This window comes from Sus scrofa, chromosome 4, assembly GCF_000003025.6.
Source record: "Sus scrofa isolate TJ Tabasco breed Duroc chromosome 4, Sscrofa11.1, whole genome shotgun sequence".
NCBI classification, from domain to species: domain Eukaryota; kingdom Metazoa; phylum Chordata; class Mammalia; order Artiodactyla; family Suidae; genus Sus; species Sus scrofa.
Window position 1 is genome coordinate 62,752,313 of NC_010446.5, and position 19,959 is coordinate 62,772,271.

The window sequence follows — 19,959 nt, forward strand, 5'->3', positions numbered from 1 at the left end:
TATCTATCTAATGTTACATCTATAGATGATGGATATTCATGAAACATCTTGTGACAATCAGTTCATGATGTAAGTCACATCATTACGCTGTACACCTTAAACTCATACAGTGTAAATTACATCTCAATAAAACCGGGAGGAAGAAAAAAAAGGAATCAACTCTTCTATTTGTCAGCCTCAAGAGATTGCCTCGATAGCCCTCAAGCACCTTGGATGCCGTTAACAACTCCCTATCCATCTCACTTGCAGCCAGACCTTTCTGGAAATTATTTATAGTCTCATTTCCACATCCACTAGTTACGGTATTTAGCAGAGCACTTCATCTTCCTTGTTCTTACTTTCCATTGCCCTCTCACCACCACCACCAAGCTTTAAGTAATGGGAGGAACTCTGCAATGTTTTTGGAAAGAATAATTTTAGTTCCAGCCTGGTTTTGTCACTAATTAACTGCATGTCTCATCTGTCATCTGCAGAATGAGGGTGCCAACATTTTCCTCCCAGTTATGCAAGGTCAAATGAGATCATATATGTGGACATCCTTTAAAATGATTGCTTTCTGGAATCTGGTGAACAGAAAAGGCCTCTTTTCCTCCTTTTTAATTTTACCAATCTTGGGCAGCTTCCAAAAACAACACATCAGAAGAAAGGGTATTTTCTAAGGTGCATTGGATTACTTCCTATATTCTCCATACCATCACTAGGATGATTTCTGTTCTCCAAAGAGCTACATGGAAAACAAAGTGACTGATTGTTACATTTGACTGCATCCGGTTTCCAGTAAGAATGTGAACTCCCTTGCTTTAAATGTCAGTGTCCCCTTGACTTTGCCTTCTGGGGAGAACTGCTTACTTTGCAAGAGCCTGTTAGAGGAAACTTATCTTGATGTTTTCAAGACAGTGCAAGCTTTAACTTGAAATTGTAAGTTTCTTTCAACATCACTTACCACAGACAAGCTCCTTTTTATGTTGAGTGATAAGGAGAAATCATGTATATCTGGCCTCAGTATCCACAGGTCCCACATTGGACCAGCGACCAGTGGTTGCTTGAATCCACGGATGCCTGGGGCAGGGTTGGGGGTGACTGTACCATGTCTTTTTATATAAGGCACTTAAACACCTCTGGATTCTTGCATATATGTGGAGGAGAAGGAGAAGAAAGGAAAGGGGGGGTCCTCCCCAGTATTGAGGGGGTTTTTCCTTAACTTTGTGCTTTCAGCTACTTTGTCTGTCTTTAAAACTGAGTTTGTTTTTTACTTGCCTTTAGGCTTAAATTATGAAGTGGGAGTGGGGTGAGCATTAAGACACTACCTAATAGGTATTTAGTGTCCACTTTGTGCTCAATTTACACACATTCTCCTCATCTCTATAAACAACTCACAGCATTCTGAAAAAAATTCAGTCTTGTATATTTGAAATAAGAACCCTGAAGCCATTTTTCTAAGATCATAGAATCAGAACTGGACCCAAACCCCCTGAGCACAGACCCCCAACTTTTTGATTTGAGGTTTTAGTTTTGTCTGGGTAGAGAAAAAAACGAGCAAACATTTGGCATCGTATCTTTAATTCTCTTTAACTGGAGGTTGTCTTCTTCTACTTTCTGTATCCGAAGATGATCTTGTTGGTGGATCATTTTCTTTTACATCTTCCTGGAACAAGTCCAGATTCTTATGACCTTACAAAACAAGTCTGTCGCTAAAGGCATTCCATAAAGCAGACAGCCTTAGGGAACGTGGGGATAAATTACATGAATGACTTAATACAAAGCAGCTAATAAAACCTACAACACAGGTAAAGGCAGAGGGTATAATTTGCTGACAAAGTTATTTAGTACCAACTCCAGAGAACTGAAAATATAAAAAATAAAATATATGTTATTTAATTAAATTGCAAAAAGTAAGAGAGATTCACCTAAAGAAGAAAACAAAAATATTCCCAAACCTGAGATTTACAAGTATAAATAATCACAAAGAGAGGATTTCTTTTTGATTTTAGAGTACGTTTTCCTTAGATGGTGAAAAGAGATTGCATCATGTCTGCATTTGTCAAACTCCATTTGTGTTTACATTTCATAAGATAACAATTCTTATAATGTATTCAATCTTTTTCATTTCACTTTGTTGCTTATTATTTCTGTTTGATTATTTTATTGTTTTACTACTTTCACACCAAAGTTTTTTTTTTCTTTTGTTACTTTTCTCTCTAAAGAGTAAAGGGAATTCCTCTTTGAGAAGTCTTTATATGAGAAAGGAAAAGACTAGATCTGAAATTAATTATATTGCTCAAATTCACAGATGCAGATAACTTTACATTCCTAGTTTCTCACAAAAGCCATTAAAAGTTTAAATAATAATAATAATAATAATTATCATTATTATTATTATTATTATTTTGTCTTTTGTCTTTTTAGGGCAACACCTGCGACATATGGAGTTTCCCAGGCTAGGGGTCTAATTGGAGCTACAGTTGCCAGCCTACACCACAGTCACAGCCACACCAGATCCTAGCTGCGTTTGCGACCTACACCACAGCTGAGGGCAATGCCAGATCCTCAACCCACTGAGTGATGCCAGGGATCCAACCTGCAACCTCATGGTTCCTAGTCGGATTTGTTTCCGCTGCACCACAACGGGGAACTCCAATAGCTTAAATTATTTAAGAACGTAAGATGAAACTTTCAGAATAATTTTTTTTTTTTTCTTTTTAGGGCCGCACCCATGGCACATGGAGGTTCCCAGGCTAGGAGTCTAATCGAGCTACAGCTGCCGGCCTACACCACAGCCACAGCAATGCCAGATCCCAGCCGCTCTGCGACCTACACCACAGCTCACTGCAGCGCAGGATCCTCAACCCACTGATCGCGGCCAGCGATCAAACCCACAACCTCGTGGTTCCTAGTCCGATTCGTTTCCACTGCGCCACGAGGGGAATGCCCAGAATAATTTTTGATTAACGAAAAGAGTGCAGGAAATATATTTGGAGAGAAAAGTGAAAGAGAGTGTCTGGAAAATTGAGCAGGCACTTGATTAAAGCCGAAGTTATTTCTAAAATATCATCAAACAGATATTTTAAAATTCAAACCCACAGAATTTCTTTGGAGAAATCTGCTTTAACAGAAAGCATCTATTTTTATTTCTACAATCTACTATTTTGTCTTTTTGGGGCCGCAACCCTTGGCATACGGAGGTTCCCAGGCTAGGGGTCAAATGGGGGCTGTAGCTGCGGGCCTCCGCCACAGCCACAGCAACACCAGATCCCAGCCATGGCTGCAGCTTACACCACAGCTTACACAATGACGGATCCCTGACCCACTGAGGGAGGTCAAGGGATCGAACCCGAGTCCTCATGGATACTAGTCGGATTCTTTAACCGCTGAGCCACGAAGGGAACTCCAAAAACTTTTATATTCAATTGCCGCTTCAGTGATGCAAAGGGGCATTTTCCTGGGGCAGGAAAATCCCTTTATAAAGTGCTGCAGAAAAAAAAAAGGATGCTCCCTCGGTCTTATCTCTCCATTTTGCGGCCCAGGAGGACCGGTGTCCCAAGAAAAGCAAAGCGTGGGCTTCCTGGGCGAAGTCAGGGTGACCCGCGCAAGGTGCGGCTGGGCCCGGCTTGTGCAAATGGACTCCGGGACCTGGAGTCAAAATGCCCACTGGCTAACATGTCCGGGGACGTCAGGAAGCAGGATTTGGAACCAGGAGATGTGGCCACCCTGGCGAGGCTGTTGCGGAGCCCGGCCGCTCGCGGGGCAGCTGGGATTCCAGAGCACCTGCTTTCCCTCGGCCTCCGAGCGGTTCCCGCGGCCCGAGCAGGGGACGCCGCCACAAGGGGGCCAGTGGCCCCGGCGTCGATCGCGGGCGCCTGGGGCGGAGGCGCCCTCCCCATCCCGGCCGGGCACTGGCGGCACCCGTTCGGCTCCGGACGGGCGCGCCGCCAGGGATGGGGAGGGGCGGCGGGGAGGGCGGGGGCCGGCGCGGGGCAGGGCCGGGCCGGGCCGCTCCGGGGCGGGCGCTCGGCAAGGAGCACAGCACTTGCCCCGAAGGTGTGCGAAGCGCCGGCCATGAGGACCCTGTGGATGGCGCTGTGCGCGCTAGCGCGGCTGTGGCCCGGGGCTCTGGGCGGCTGCGCTGACGCGGGGCGCTGCTGCCCCGGCCGGGACCCCGCCTGCTTCGCCAGCGGCTGGAGGCTGGACAGGGTCTATGGGACGTGTTTCTGCGACCAAGCCTGCCGCCTCACCGGAGACTGCTGCTTCGACTACGCCAGGGCGTGCCCAGGTGGGTGGCGAGGGGCGGAGGGTGGGGAGCCGGCCGTTCTCCAGCCCGCAGCCAAAGGGCAGAGGGTCGCACACCAGACTGAAGCCCAGAGCCAAGCGTCCGCGGCCCCTCTATCCCGGTCCACCCCAGGCCCTTCCAACGAGGTCCACCTTACTCCCTCCATCCTTGGGCCCTCCTGTCCCCTCTAGGTGCACCCAAGGCCCTCATCCTGGGTCCTCAACCCCCCTTCATCCAGGGATCTCCCAGTCTTCTCCATCTAGACATGGCTCCAAAGCACCCCTTCCCACCAGAGCCTGGGAGGAAGAGATGGAGCCCGGCGTTCTGGAAGGGCACTGGCTGCTTCTGCCAGATGAAACCCTCCGCTTGGGAGCTCCCATTTGGTAGGGCCACCTCTCATCCCCTGCCCAGAGAGAAAGCACTGACAGGTGCCAGGGGCACACCCCCGGGCCAGATGCCACCTCGTTCGGCCTGTTAACCCTCAAAGATTCTAGAGCTCTGGCGGTGAGCAGTGATGGAGGAAGGGATGTGTAATTATTGGTGCCAAGGGCTTGCTCGGGGAGGGAACTCTTCAAGTTCTTGGAGAACCGCAAGACTTGGACTCCAGCGTGGAGCCCAGCCCCTCCTCCTAGGAGATGATCCTATTCGTTGAACTCAATTTTATCTATATAGCATGAGAAAGATTTTTATCTCAGGGTTCCTGGTATATTTTAATCTTGCTGGTTTTCCTTTAAGGTCAATCTTTCTTTCCTTTCCTTTCCTTTCCTTTCCCTTTCTCTCTCTTTCTCTTCCTTCCTTCCTTCCTCCCTCCCTCCCTCCCTCCCTCCCTCCCCTTCCCTCTTTCTTTCTTTCTTTCTTTCTTTCTTTCTTTCTTTCTTTCTTTCTTTCTTTCTTTCTTTCTTTCTTTCTTTCTCTCTCTCTCTCTCTCTCTCTCTTTCTTTCTTTCTTTCTTTCTTTCTTTCTTTCTTTCTTTTTCTTTCTTTTTTTGCTTTTTTGGGCCAAACCCCCTCTTATGGAAGTTCCCAGGCAAGGGTTGCAGCTGCCAACCTACACCACAGCCACAGCAATGCAAGATCCAAGCTGCATCCGCGACCTACACCATGGCAACGCCAGATCCCCAACCCACTGAATGAGGCCAGAGATCAAACCTGCATCCTCATGGATACTAGTCAGATTTGTTTCCGCTGAGCTGCAACAGGAACTCCTGGGGTCAGTCTTTTTCATCTTTAAATTTCCCAGGGTATCACAGCCCTTGGGTCACACTCCATAAATGCTGATTTCTTTAAATTAAAAGGTAAAGGAAGAAATGGTGAGAATAGTCCTAAAGAACAAGACAGCCTTGGAAATAAAAGTAGTCCTGCTCCCTAATCATCACATCACCTCAAAGTTACCCATACATTAGGGTTTGACCTCAAGGATCCCCATGTTGTGGGATCCTCAGCATCCTCCTGGAAGAGTGACCTGCAGGGTTGTGTCGTTGCCGGGGAAACCAGATGGCTGCTAGAAAGAGCAGCACCGATTAGGCCTCTTTTCTGCCCAGAGAGGTCACCAGCCCCAGGCAGGACAGTCACCCAGGCCTGCTGCTGAAAGAACAGAGTTGAAATACGTTAAGATGCTTTAATCATGATTGAAAGCTAATGATTAACCTGTGAATATTGATCTTTTGGATAAGCTCCTTTCCCTCTTCTGCTCCAAGGCCAGAGTGCTTCACTACTAAAGTAAGGTGAAGAGTCAGTGGCTTAGGAAATGCAGCCCTCTTGGACCAGATGTCCTCCACCCCCTCCTTGCAGCATCCGCCCCCCTCCAAACTGCCTGCCTCAGTTACCTGGATCACTCAAGCATAGACTTTCCACTGTGGCAGCCTCTCCCACTAACCTTTTCTCTGGAGGGATCCGCTACATTTTAAAAGCAAATATAGGAGTTCCCGCTGTGGCTCAGCAGTAACAAACCCGACTAGTATACATGAAGGATCCCTGGCCCCATCAGTGGGTTAAGGATCCAGCATCACCATGAGCTGTGGTGTAGGTTGCAGACACGGCTCAGATCTGAATTTGCCGTGGCTGTGGTGTAGCCAACAGCGGCAGCTCCCATTTGATCCCTGGCCTGGGAAATTCCATATGCCGCACCCTAAAAAAAAAAAAGTAAATACAGAATCCCTGCCATTCAGATAATGGGTCCTGGTCTGTGGTAAGCACAGTGACACAAAAATGATAAAGACACAATCCCTGTCCTGTGGAAGTTCATAGTCAGGGAAATATACACACAAAACCTATTTGCAACATGCTCAGTGCCAGAGAGGGAAAACTCAGAAGACTAGAGGAATTCACAGAAGACTTCCCAAAGGAAGTAATAGGCAGGACTAATCTTGCCTTGAGAGGGGAGTTCCTGTTGTGGCTCAGTGGTTAACGAATCCGACTGGGAACCATGAGGTTGTGGGTTTGATCCCTGGCCTTGCTCAGGGGATTAAGGATCTGGCGTCGCCATCAGTTGTGGTATAGGTCGCAGACGTGGCTTGGGTCCCAAGTTGCTGTGGCTGTGGTGTAGGCTGACAGCTACAGCTCCGATTAGACCCATAGCCTGGGAACCTCCATATGCTGCGGGTGCAGCCCTAGAAGAGACCAAAAAAAAAAAAAAAAAAAAAAAAAAGCCTCGAGAAGGAGAGGGGAATTCTAGGAGGAAAGCATCCCAGGGCTGTTGAGCATTACTGTGTGTCAGGTTCCGTGCCAGCACTGGGCGGCTCCCTGTTCCCTGGTGAACAGGGAAGACAGTGAACACAGCTAGACAGGTGAGTGTCAGGAGGAAAATTGGCTTTTTTGTGAGCCCTGTCAGTGCTCTGAGGGTTTGCAGAATCCTCCCAGTCTCTATTTAGTCAAAAACAAATCCCTTATTTTCAGTCCAAGAAGTAGATACATTAAACAGGGAGTTCCCTGGTGGCTCAGCGGGTTAAGGATCAGGCATTGTCATTGCCGTGGCTCTGGTTACTGCTGGAGCGTGGGTTCTATCCCTGGCCTGGGCACTGCTGCCTGCCACAGGAGTGACCCCCCAAAAACAAAGACACAGAAAACAAAGAGCCTAGCATTTCAGAATGGGGATTTATTAGGGAAATGGTAGCAGAAGAGAGAAGACCTTACCATCTCCAAGAGAAGCCAGAAAGAAATCCAGGAACTTTGTGTCTAGGAAGGGCCGTGAGCAGTGGACAAAGTAACCCCAAGCCAGAAAAGGAAATGGTGTCTGATAGGATTGTTAAAGGAACATGTTCAGAAGCCTTAAATGCCCTTCCGCAGGGAGTTAACAGAGGCCCTCGCAGGGCCTCGGCAGAAGCAGGCTGAGGATGGGAAGGGCTCTTTGCTGGTGGATTCTCTGCGCCTGGAGTTTGGGGGGCGGCAGCAAGAAAAGAGAGACAATTGGAAGCCAGCCACTTGGCAAGCCTGAGCCTGCTTGTGCCTCAGAGCTCAGGGCCAGAGGTGGAGACACGGCCAAGCTGAGATGCAGTTCCTCAGCCCTGGACAACTGTGCTGACTGGGCGGTTGGGGGGAAGATGAGGTGGGCCTGCATTATTGTTTTCCAGCTGCAAGAGCTGGGGCTCTCAGAGGGTTCTCCCATCACCGAGGTAACATGGGCAGGCAGCAGAGTGAGATCTGAACACATGGCTGCCTGATTTCGGGCTGCCATCAGCCCCAACTGTTTGTGCCAATTCATAGATTTCTTCCTGGATAAATCAAGGTACCATAGCACAGAGCCCCCTGTTACGCTTTGTACCTAGAACCATTCTGCCTCTTAGCATCTCGATTCCTTCTGACCCCATGTAATGTTCCCTGTTGATGCTGCTGCAAGACTTTTTGACTGAAATTACATTAAATGTGAATGAAAAACATAACCATTGGAGTTCCTGTGGTGGCTCAGGCGTAACAAACCTGACTAGTATCCATGAGGATGGGGGTTCGATCCCTGGCCTCACTCGAAGGGTTAAGGATCCAGTGTTGCCGTGAGCTGTGGTGTAGGTCGCAAACGTGGCTCAGATCTGGCGTGGCTGTGGCTGTGGCGTAGGCTGGCAGCTGCAGCTCTGATTTGACCTCTAGGCTGAGAATTTCCATATGGCTCGGGTGCGGCCTAAAAAGATTAAAAAAAAAAACAGAAAAATGTAACCACATCAGTGGAGCTAAGCAAGCCTTTCGTCTAACCCTTCTGATTTTTTCATCTTGATAAATGCATTATTTTGGGGTGTGGCTAAGAGATGAAGTACTGGAATTTTTCTTTTCTAAATAGAAAGTAGAAAGTTATTATTATTTTTTTTTACTTGGTAAAAATTAAAATAAGATGAATCTAAAGAATTATGGAGTTCCCTTCATGGTTCAGTGGTTAATGAACCCAACTAGAATCCACGAGGTTGTGGGTTCGATCCCTGGCCTCACTCAGTGGGTTAAGGATCCAGCATTGTCATGAGCTCTGGTGTGGGTCACAGACTCGGCTTGGATCCCACCTTGGTGTGGCTATGTCTGTGGCCGGCAGCTGTAGCTCTAATTTGACCCCTAGCCTGAGACCTGCCATATGCTGCAAATGCAGCCCTAAAAAGCCCCCCCCAAAAAAAAAGAGAGAGAGAGAGAGAGAATTACTAAACTACCCCCCCCAAAATCAGTTCTGAAATTAATCATCTCAGAAAATCTCAATATGATTATGACATGGGTTTCGATACCAGTGATGCATCTTCACAACCATCCAAGCTCCTAAAAGATGAAAGAAAAATTTTCCATTGGCTGAGCCTGATCAAGGATGGGGAGAGACTGAGGATTGGGCTGATCCAAGTTACCCTGCTTTGAAAGAACTTCCTGGAAAAGGCTTGCCTATCTGGCTCATAACACCCAGTCTAACTCATCAGCTGTGTTCTTGGAGTCTGCATTCTAAGACTATAGAAGCAGGAGTTCCTGTTGTGGCTCAGTAGTACAAACGTGATGAGGGTGTGGGTTCAATCCCCGGCCTCGCTTAGTGAGTTAAGGATCTGGTGTTGCCATGGCTATGGTGTAGGTTGGTGGCTATAGCTCTGATGGGAGCCCAAGCCTGGGAACCTCCATATGCCGCAGGTGCAGCCCAAGTGGAGCAGAACAAAAATTGAGTAGCCAGTCTGGGTCAGTCTCTTCTTGATTTGTGGGGAATCTAGGAAACCAACTGCTCAAAATCTGCTGACAGCCTATCTGGAGAAAGAAGGGGCACCATGCTGGAAAATATGGGCTCCAACCCCCGCTCCCCACCAAAAGGATGTCACAGTCTATGATGATTTAGAAAGTTGAGGCTTCAGTGGAGCCACAGTGGCCCGAGAGACAGTGTGTGGCTTCCCCTGCCTTTGTCTCTGCAGAAATAACGAACAGGGCCTGGCGCCAGTATTTGACATGATTTGGCCGCAGCGCTGGGTATGCGGTCCCAGAGGGTAAGGTCATCCGCGTTTACCCAGCATTTACTCAGTGTTAGGCTTTCCTCTCGCAGGCAACTCTCAGCTCTAAACTGACTCAGGTCTCACAACCCACCAAGATAAGTCTTCGTCATGTTCTCATTTATGGACAAACTAACCAGAGCACAGAAAAGTTAAGCAATCTGTCCAAAGTCACATAGCTAGTAGGTGATGAAGCAAGATTTGAACCAGGAACTTGAGGTCCAGAGTCCACAGGTTTCAACATTATGTTTTTACCGCCTCAGAGAAATAAGGCTTTATGAGAGGCTGTGGACATTGCAGGGAGGGCTCCAGATAAATACTGGTAGAGTGAGCATGCCTTCTTTCTCCACCCCTCAAGGGCAAAAAAAAAAATGCATCTCATTCCTCTTTGCAATTCTCTAAGAGCTAATGCAGTGCTGCTTGTAAGCCTTTGCCAAAAAAAGTGACCAGTAGCTCTACCTGGGAGATGTTACCTGTGGCTTCAGAGGACATCTAGGGCATAGTCACACACCCTTTTCATTTTTATTTTTTTGTCTTTTTAGAGCCACATCCATGGCATATGGAGGTCCCCAGGCTAAGGGTGGAATTGGAGCTGCAGATGACAGCCTATACCACAGCCACAGCAACGCCAGATCTGAACCAAAGCCAGATCCTTAACCCACTGAGCGAGGCCAGGGATCGAACCCATGTCCTCATGGATACTAGTCAGGTTTTTTACCACTGAACCACCATGGGAATTCCTTGTTTGACTTTTAGATAAGTTGTGATGAGATTCCTTGGAAAGGGATATATATACACGAGGAAAGGGGGAAAGGCAGAGGACATACATTTAAAATTGTGTCAACCTGAAGAGTGTGTGTGTGTGTGTGTGTGTGTGTGTGTGTGTAAAGGAACTTTTAGTTTTCCTCCATAGATTTTCGAGAAAGAGAGGCTATGCATAAATGGTACTTCTGTGGATAAAGTGCAAAAAGAGTATTTCCTTAGGGACGATTAGGACTAGAACTGATTAGAATTTAACTGTGTGAGGGAGAAAGTACTTGATCGTGGGTGGCCTTCAACTTTGAGATGGCAAGGAGCCAGGCAGGCAGGGCCAGATTACAAAGAGGAAGGCTTGAGTGTCTGTAATTAACCAAGAAGACCCTACATGAAGATAAACAAGACCTTACATTAAGAAGAAATATTCCAGGAGTTCCCACTGCAGCAAGCAGGTTAAGGATCCGGCCTTGTCTCTAAGGCAGTGTGAATTCCATCCCCAGCCTGGCGCCAGGGGTTAAGGATCCAGTGTTGCCACTACTGTGGCTTGGATTTGATCCCTGGCCCAGGAACTCCCATATGCTGTGGATACAGCCAGAAAAAAACAAAAGAAGAAGAAGAAATAATCTAGACTATATGAAACAAAGGAGTCTGGCTTTCAGCTCAGTTTGTTGCCATTTGTGTGTGTGTGTGTGTGTGTGTGTGTGTGTGTGTGTGTGTGTGTGCATTTGGCATCATCAAAAAAAATTAGAATAATTTTTTTTTGTCTTTTCTAGGGCCACTTCCCATGGCATATGGAGGTTCCCAGGCTAGGGGTCGAGTCGGAGCCATAGCCACCGGCCTACACCAGAGCCACAGCAACACAGGATCCAAGCTGCGTCTGCAACCTACACAACAGCTCACGGCAACACCGGATCCAACCCACTGAGCAAGGCCAGGGATCAAACCTGCAACCTCATGGTTCCTAGTCAGATTCGTTAGCCACTGAGCCACAACGGGAACTCTGAGAAAATTTTTTTTAGTTACCCTTTGGTACCTAAAGCCTGAGAACAGTGTTGGTTGCCACAACTGGCCAGGCTGTGACTGGGCCTGGGGAAAGTCCAGAGTAATTCGGGGAGGGGAGGCATTCCTAGAAACCTGGCTCCCAAAGCTAGAGGGGAGGAGGTCCACTGAAGTGGTCAGTCCATGAGTAGCACAGATAAGGTAAACACAGATTTTTTTTCACCATAGTCTGAAATTCTCAGGTGAGGGAAATGAACTCAATAAAAAGAAATACCACTTCATGCCACAGATAATAAAATTAAAGGAGCTTGTTACTTTTAAGAGGTGGTGCTGGCAGGAGATAGAAGTGGACTAAGAAGGACTTGGTGGCCTGTGGATCTGCCTGACCTTAAGCCACAGAAAGCAAGACTCCTTCAGTGGATGCCCTCTGGGGCCACCATTGCCAGAAGAGCCCAGACAGCTCTGGCCCCTGTTGGGAATCTCTTATCCATCTGGCTCTGAGAGTTTCTGACTCTGCTCCTGTCCATCTACCAGCTTTCCTTCCCAGCCTGCAGCCTTTGTCAGCATGTTGGCTTTTTACTTAAGATGGGAGCAAAGCAGAGTCTATTTACATGTAGAACTGAAATTAGGAAGGAGGAGGAACTTGCCCAATGCCATTTCATTCATTCATTCATTCAATAGACATTTATTGAACATCTGCCATGCACCAAGTGCCAGGCATGAAATAAAAAACTCAACAATAGGGAGTTCCCACTGTGGCTCAGTGATAATAAACACAACTAGCAGCCATAAGGATACGGGTTTGTCCCTGGCCTCACGCAATGGGTTAAGGAACCCGTGCTGCTGTGAGCTGTGGTGTAAGCCAGCAGGTGCAGCTCTGATTCGACCCCTAGCCTGGGAACTTCCATATGCTGCAGTGCAGCCCCAAAAAGCAAAACAAAAAACAAAACAACCCCCCCCCCAAATTCAACAATAAACAAAAAAAGTAAATATGTAATTTGAATTGCAGAGATGCTATAAGGGAAGGAACACTGAGTTCTGAGAGGAAATAATTTCGTGGGGTATTTTATGTGTGTATGTGACTAGTTAGATAACTGGGCAGGGAAGGACGCCCTGAAAACCAAATAATTTAGCTGGGTCCTCAAGGATGAGTGGAACCCAGCCAGGCCTCGTGTGGGAGGAGCATTCCTGGCAGTGAGAACACACTTCGTCCCCAAATGTGAAAGAGGTTGACGTGTTGGGGAAGGTGAAGGGGGCAGTGTGGCCGGAGCTTGGGGCGGGGCGAGGCTGGGGGCAGTTGGGGCGGGGACGGGGGCGTGGGCGGAGGCGAGGCCACAGGCAGGGAACCCAGGGCTTGGCGAGCCAGGCAGGGAGTCGGATTCTCTTCCAAATTCAATGGCAAGTCTTGAAAGGAGTTTTTAAAGCCATTAAAAAAAAAAAAAAAGTATTAGTGGGACATCTTCTAAGGTAATTGCACTTGGATACGACTGGATGATACCCTTGTGAGGACAGGTGAAAATGTGTCTCACTCTTGCTGGGTGCTCATTCGTTACTGAACAACATACCTTGCTTTTCTGCCCTTGGCCATCCTTCTCATGGCCTTGGTAGGGACATCTGATAACTAGAAATTTCCTGAGGGAGGGGCGCTGGCTGGTGCATCTGAAAGGGCTTGGTGATTCCCAGCGCTCCAGATCTAGCCATTGCCTCACTGCCCAATGAGCCAGGAGCCAGGGGCACCCACTGGACAGAAAGTAAAAGCTTAGGCGCCGCCTCCCACCTCCGTTCTCTTCTAAGTCTGCTTCTCTGCCTCTGTCCCCCATTCTCTTATTCTGCTTCCTGGGACCACCTCCCAAATGAATTGCTTGCATTCAGATCCATGTCTCAGGGTCTGCTTCTGGGGAAACTCAACTTGAATGTCCCAATGTTCAATACAGAGGAGAAAAAGAGGAAGTTCCTGTTGTAGCTCAGCAGGTTAAGAACCCGACTAGGGAGTTCCCGTCGTGGTGCAGCAGAAACGAATCCGACTAGGAAGATTGAGGTTGCAGTTCGATCCCTGGCCTTGCTCAGTAGGTTAAGGACCCAGTGTTACTGTGGCTGTGGTGTAGGCTGGCAGCTGTAGCACCAATTTGACCCCTAGCCTTGGAACCTCCATATGCCACAGGTGTGACCTGAGAAAAGAAAGGACGGAAGAAAGAAAGAAAGAAAGAGAGGAAGGATGGAAGAGGGAGGAAGGGAAGGAGGAAGGAAAAAGGAAAAGAAGAAGGAAAAGAGCTTGCTGACCTTCCAGGCACCCATTAAATCGGGGCTTCTTTTGCCTAAAAGGGGTGGGCTGATGTCACCAAATCCAAACTATTAAGACCCAGGGACAATCTTGGAGTCTGGAGATTATTCTGCACCAGGTAACAGTCTGTTGGGCCCCAGTGACAACTAGTGAAATGTGAAGGATGAGATTAGAAGGAAGAATATTTTGCTATGCAGTATACAGGTAAGCTTTTGGGGCGGGGGGCTGGGGGGGGCGCACCCAGGGCATATGGAGGTTCCCAGGCTAGGGGTCAAATCCTACCTGCAGCTGCCAGCCTACGACACAGCCACAGCAATGCCAGATGATTAATCCACTGAACGAGGCCAGGGATCGAACCTGAATCCTCAGGACAGGTTGGGTTCTTAACCCACTGAGCCACAACAGGAACTCCATGAATTAGGTGAGCTTTAGTGAGTGGGTAGAGGACAAGGTACCAGTGGAATAGTTCAAAAGGAAATTTGTGTCATACAGCTGAGACGCATGGCCGATAATAAATCTGTCGCAAGTTTCCGTACTTCTCTCAAACTCTGTGGCCAAAGATCACTTGCCATCTATGACAAACTGCGATCTAGATAAGCAGAAGTTCACAAGTTAATCAAGAATAGAATATTTTGTGCAGAATAGGAAAAAATATCCCAGACTCATCTTCCAACTCAAAATATTTTGGGGAGCATCTTTCGACTGGTGAAACTCTGTGTGAACTTTTTTCAGTTTGTCTGACAATGAAACCCCACTATGATCTTGTTCAGGGCCCCAGAACTTTCTGTTTCTCTTTCTGAGGCTGTCAAAGCCATAGACTGCAAAGACAGGACATAGCATTTTGCCAAGGACAAACCTTAACCCATGGGAACAACTGATTTAATGATTCCCTGATTTGAGGACTTTACCTATGGATCAAACCCAGCAAAAGAAATAAACATTGGACGTGAGACACAAATGTTGCCGAAAGACTGGGAAACTAAACTCATCCCCTTATGTCATCTTTTACCATATAGATAGGGTGTAACCCAAAGCCCTATTACTAAGTTTTGAGTTAAAGCCATTGTATTTCATAGTGATGTCCAAATGTTAATCCTTGAGGAGTTCCCATCGTGGCGCAATGGTTAACGAATCCGACTAGGAACCAGGAGGTTGTGGGTTCCATCCCTGGCCTTGCTCAGTGGGTTAAGGATCCGGCGTTGCCGTGAGCTGTGGTGTGGGTTACAGACACGGCTCGGATCCCGTGTTGCTGTGGCTCTGGCATAGGCTGGTGGCAGCAGCTCCAATTTGACCCTAGCCTGGGAACCTCCATATGCCACAAGAGCGGCCCAAGAAATGGCAAAAAGACAAAAAATAAATTAAAAAAAATAAAACAAATGTTAATCTTTGAAACAAGTGTATCATTTTAGGTGTTTTATTAAGTATAGTTCAAGTGCAACATACTGGGATTGCACTAGCTAGACTCATGGAGGGATAAATGGATTTGTGGGGGAAGAGAGTTATTAAAAAAATTAAGAACAGAAGGCATCTCAACCAGCTCCTAACCGGGCAGTCTCTTTACATGCCTCTGGTTCTATGGGCCAATTCATCATGGGACTGCGAAAATAAAAAGGAAGGTCAGCAAGAGATGATGAGCAGGAAGTGGCCTGTTATTGATTTTCCAAAGGATGTGGGCATGGTAGTTATTAGAAATGAAATCTCATGTGTCTCATTCTGCTTCCTTAGATACTTGACGTGTTTAAAGTTTTTAGATGACTAATAAAAGCATGTTTTAAAACAGTTGGAAAATATTGAATTATGGACTAAGATTTATGCTTTATGTGACCCTTTTCATTCCAGGCATAGGTACCTGCTGCCAAATGATATGGCTTCCAAACACCATGAACCCTAAACTGGAGCATGCTGAGAGGCAACATGAGTTTTCAAACTGTCCAAAGTCCAATCAGTTTTCAAAAAAGTTCCTGTGTTTCCTTGGTGAAGACTCTGTAAACCTGAAAGAATGAGGGTGATACGGAAAAGCAGGCCACATTTTGTGGGAAAGAGTTTTGACATCTAGTTCAGGGTACATCTTCTGTCTTTTTTTTTTTTTTTTTTTCCCTTTTTTTTCTTTTTAGGGCCACACCTGCAGCATATGGAAGTTCCCAGGCTAGGTGTCCAATTGGAGCTGCAGCTCCTGGCTTACACCACAGCCACAGCAATGTGGGATCCTTAACTGACTGAATGAGGCCATTGATAGAACCACATCCTCATGGGTACTAGTCGTATTCCTAACCCACTGAGCCACAGTGGGAACTCTTCCCTGTTCTTTTCTTATACCCAATTGCAACTCCTCAAGTAATTCAATTTAAAAATTCATTACAGTCCTTTTAAAAGACTCACTCAGACTTTAAACGGGAAAGTTAAATGTGTGACCACGTTGATTTTAAAGTCATGACCAGAGAATTAACTTGAGAACCAAATTCTTGCCCTGACTCTGGCCCTTCATGCCTGACCATGAGTATTCTTAACATCTGTGGGCACTGGTTTCTGGTTTCTAAACTTCACCTCCAGTTGTTGAGTCTGAGCCATGGAGGATGAGCATAGAGCACCCAGGAGACAACCGCTGAAGAGGGGTTCCCTTGGTGTAGCCCTAAGCTATGTCTTACAGAGTCACATTTCCTGATAAGAACTGACCCAGTAAGTGATGGAATTTTTGGTGGGAGATATATATTTTCTCTTTTAGACTTTTTTCCCCCTCTGTTTTCCACAATGAATACATATTCCCGTCATGACAAAAATGTTCTGGGCAGGCGTTCCCATTGTGGTCTAGCTGTAAAGAACCAGCTATTATCCATGAGGGTGCAGATCCCATCCCTGGTCTTACTCAGAAAGTTAAGGATGCTGCATTGCCAGGAGCTGTGGTGTAGGTCACAGACTCGGCTGGAATCCCCGAGTTGCTGTGTGGCTGTGGCTGTGGCTGTGGTATAGGCTGGCAGCTACAGCTCTTACTGGACCCCTAACCCAGGAACTTCCATATGCTACAGGTGCGGCCCTAAAAATATTTATCATTATTATTTTTATTTTATTTTATTTTATTTTTGCTTTTCAGGGCCGCATCAGTGACATATGGAGGTTCCCAGGCTAGGGGTCCAATTGGAGCGACGGCTGCCAACCTCTGCCTCTGCCACAGCCACAGCAACGACAGATCAGAGCCACATCTGTGACCTACACCACAGCTCACGGGCAATGCTGGATCCTTATCCCACTGAGCGAGGCCAGGGATCGAACCCACAACCTCATGGTTCCTAGTCGGATTCGTTTCTGCTGCACAGCCATAAAAATTAAAAAACAAAAAAAGTTCTGGGCAGAGGAGGATAAATTTACGATCAAAGGAAAACAAGAGCAAAGATCCGATCTCAGCCCAGGGAGTAGGAGGAAGCAAACCCTAAAGCCATCAGTCTCTTTCCTTCGGGTGTGTCCTGGCTCACATCCACTTTCAGGACCCTGGAACATCCGCTTGCTTCTAAGAGATAACCATCAGGGCTGGTGGCGTCAGTGTCAACTTTGTGTGTTTCTCCCCATCCGGGGCCGGGTCCAAGCGCAGTTTACTCAGGCTGAACTTGACCTTGTGCGTTGGTGGGAGCAGCCTGGCAGGCGCTAGGTTTGCTCAGGTGTGCGCCCGGTGGTGCTGTTTTGCAGCTCGCCCGTGCATCGTTGGGGAGTGGAGCCCCTGGAGCGGATGTGCGGACCAGTGCAAGCCGACGGCGCGAGTGCGGAGGCGCGCGGTGCGCCAGGAGCCCCAGAACGGCGGCGCGCCCTGCCCGGCCCTGGAGGAGAGAGCCGGCTGCCTGGAGTATGCGACAGCCCAGGGCCAGGACTGCGGGCACGCCTTTGGTATGGCGTTTCCTTGATTGCGGCCCGGGGGCCCTTGGGGTGACTTACCATCCCCTCTACCCATATAAGGCCAGGTGCTGAGCAGGAAAAGTTCCACGCGGAGTGGAATGGGCTAGTCTGCTCAGAGGAGGTGGGAAGCTCAGAAAATCCTTGATAAAGGAATTATTTGGCAGCTGCATAAAGTCTCCCAATACCCCCTCCCACTCCTTTTGTTATAAAACCAGAAGAAGGGGTGTTCCCGCTGTGGCGCAAGGGCATTGGCATCTTGGGAGCGCTGGTACACAGGCTCGATCCTGCCTTAGCACAGTAGGTTAAGGATCCGGTGTTGCCGCAGCTGTGGCTTGGATCTGATCCCTGTCCAGGGAACATCCCTATGTGGCCGGGTGACCAAAAAATAAAACCCAATTGAGGCCCCTTCCTGTGGTGCCTGCGCTCAGTGGAAAGGACGAGCACTGTGGTTTTCAGTAAACTCAGCAAGCGGACCACAAAGGACTTTAGGCAGGATGAGGCTATTTCACACGGGATGTGTCCAGAAGACTGTTTTTTTTTTTTTTTTTTTTTTTTTTTTTTGCTTTTTCGGGCTGTACCCGCGGCATATGGATTTTCCCAGCAATGCAGGATCCCAGCCGCGGCTGCGACCAATACCACAGCTCAAGGCAATGCCAGATCCTTAACCCACTGAGCAAGGCCAGGGATTGAAACTGCAACCTCATGGTTCCTAGTTGGATTGTTGGAAGTTCCACAATGGTAACTTCTTTTACCACCATTCCTGTTTTAATCACCATCGATCTCATACATGTGAAAACAGTAGAAAACTTAGAAATTCCTAAAGGATGATAAAATGACTTTTTTTTTTTTTTTTTTTTTTTTGGGCGGTGCCTGAGACATATGGAAGTTCCCAGGACAGGGCTTGAATGCCCTGCAGCAGCAATGACCCAAGCTGCTGCAGTGTCAACTCAGGATCCTTTACCTGACAGGCCACAAGAGCTTGAACTCCCATGAAGCCATAGGAAACTCACCAAGAAATAAGCGAAAAAGCCACAACCTGCATGTTGACCACAATGGAATCCGACAGAGTAAAACACTGACTGCCCAGGGTAGCAAAGATCATATGTTTTTCATGGGAACCTGGAAAATTCCATGTCAGCATGACCCTCGCCAAGCCATTTTATTCTCATTCCACCCACAGATATTGGGCGTCTACTTGATGCTGGGCACTGGGCAGGGTGCCAGAGTGACAGTGGGGGAAAAACATTGACGTGGAACCGGCTGTCCAGTAGATTGCGGTCTAGTGGGAGGGGGAGATGATAAGTAGATCATCTTGGAAAGTGGGTCCCAGAAAATCACAGCTGCATTTGGGTGCAGCAGGTCCTGAACAAGGGAGAGGTGTGCGGAGCTGTGTGTGTTCTAAACAGAGTCCCCTTGGCCTTGGCGGAGGCTGGGAGCAGCAGAGACGGGTGGGACAGGACTTCCCTAGGATGTGGAGGTGAGGCTTTCCAGGCAGAGAGACCAGCATGGTGAGCCAGGTTGGGGAGGGGGGCGTTGAGGGATTTGGGGGCTAATCTAGGAAAAAGCACATGAGCAGGACAGGCAGTAATACACTTCCACCTTGTAGGGTGGTACTTGGACAGGGTTGCATGAGAGGATGTCCAGAGGCTGGGATGCGGCCACCACCACCCAGACAGGGAAGAGAGGAATCTACCAGGGGCCGTGTGTCTAGGTGATGTCAGCTCAGCAGCATGGCCTGGAACCTGTGGGTCAGAGAGCTGTGAAGGGCAGGTGCCACGTGGCTTGGGGTCTTGTAAGCCCAAGGCTTTACCTTATCAACGGAGACCAGATGCTGGGTGTCATTTCACAGGGTGTGCAAAGCAGGAGGGGCCCAAATGGCTAAAAATCCACATATGTGGCTATTTTTAAAACAATTGGGGAGTTCCCGTTGTGGCTCAGCAGGACCTGACCTAGTGTCTATGAAGATGCAAGTTTGACCCCTGGCCTTGCTCAGTGGGTTAAGGATCTTGGGGTTGCCAAAGCTGCAGCTCCTATTTGACCCTAGCCCAAGAACTTCCATGTGCCGCAGGCAACGGTCCTACAAGGAAAACCAAATGTGAAAACAATTGGAGGTATAAAATTTTGAATTTGGTGCCAGCAGGTTTGGGAGCTAAGAGGTCTCAGCCAGCTGTGAGGAAATAAAAACCCAGGAGACATCTTTAGCTTATTTATGTAACTCATGGAGCCACAAGGCCCATTTGCTAAGTGGAAGGAAGGTCAGTGTGTGGGGAGCAGAGAAGGGGGCCTCTGGGCTGACACCCACCTTGACGCAGGGCCTGGGAGTCCCTCTCAGGATTCTGGTCTTTAAGA

At 47.9% G+C, this 19,959-nt stretch overlaps 1 protein-coding gene across 1 annotated transcript in view; it reads left to right on the forward strand.

Annotated features, from left to right (window-relative positions):
- The window catches only part of SBSPON (somatomedin B and thrombospondin type 1 domain containing), a 35,360-nt gene continuing 19,350 nt past the window's right edge, over window positions 3,950-19,959 (forward strand). Inside the window, exons 1-2 of the mRNA XM_021089235.1 lie at window positions 3,950-4,270; window positions 17,407-17,601. Of these exons, the coding sequence (XP_020944894.1) occupies window positions 4,057-4,270; window positions 17,407-17,601 (409 nt within the window). The 5' untranslated portion in view covers window positions 3,950-4,056. The remainder of the gene's footprint in view (window positions 4,271-17,406; window positions 17,602-19,959) is intronic.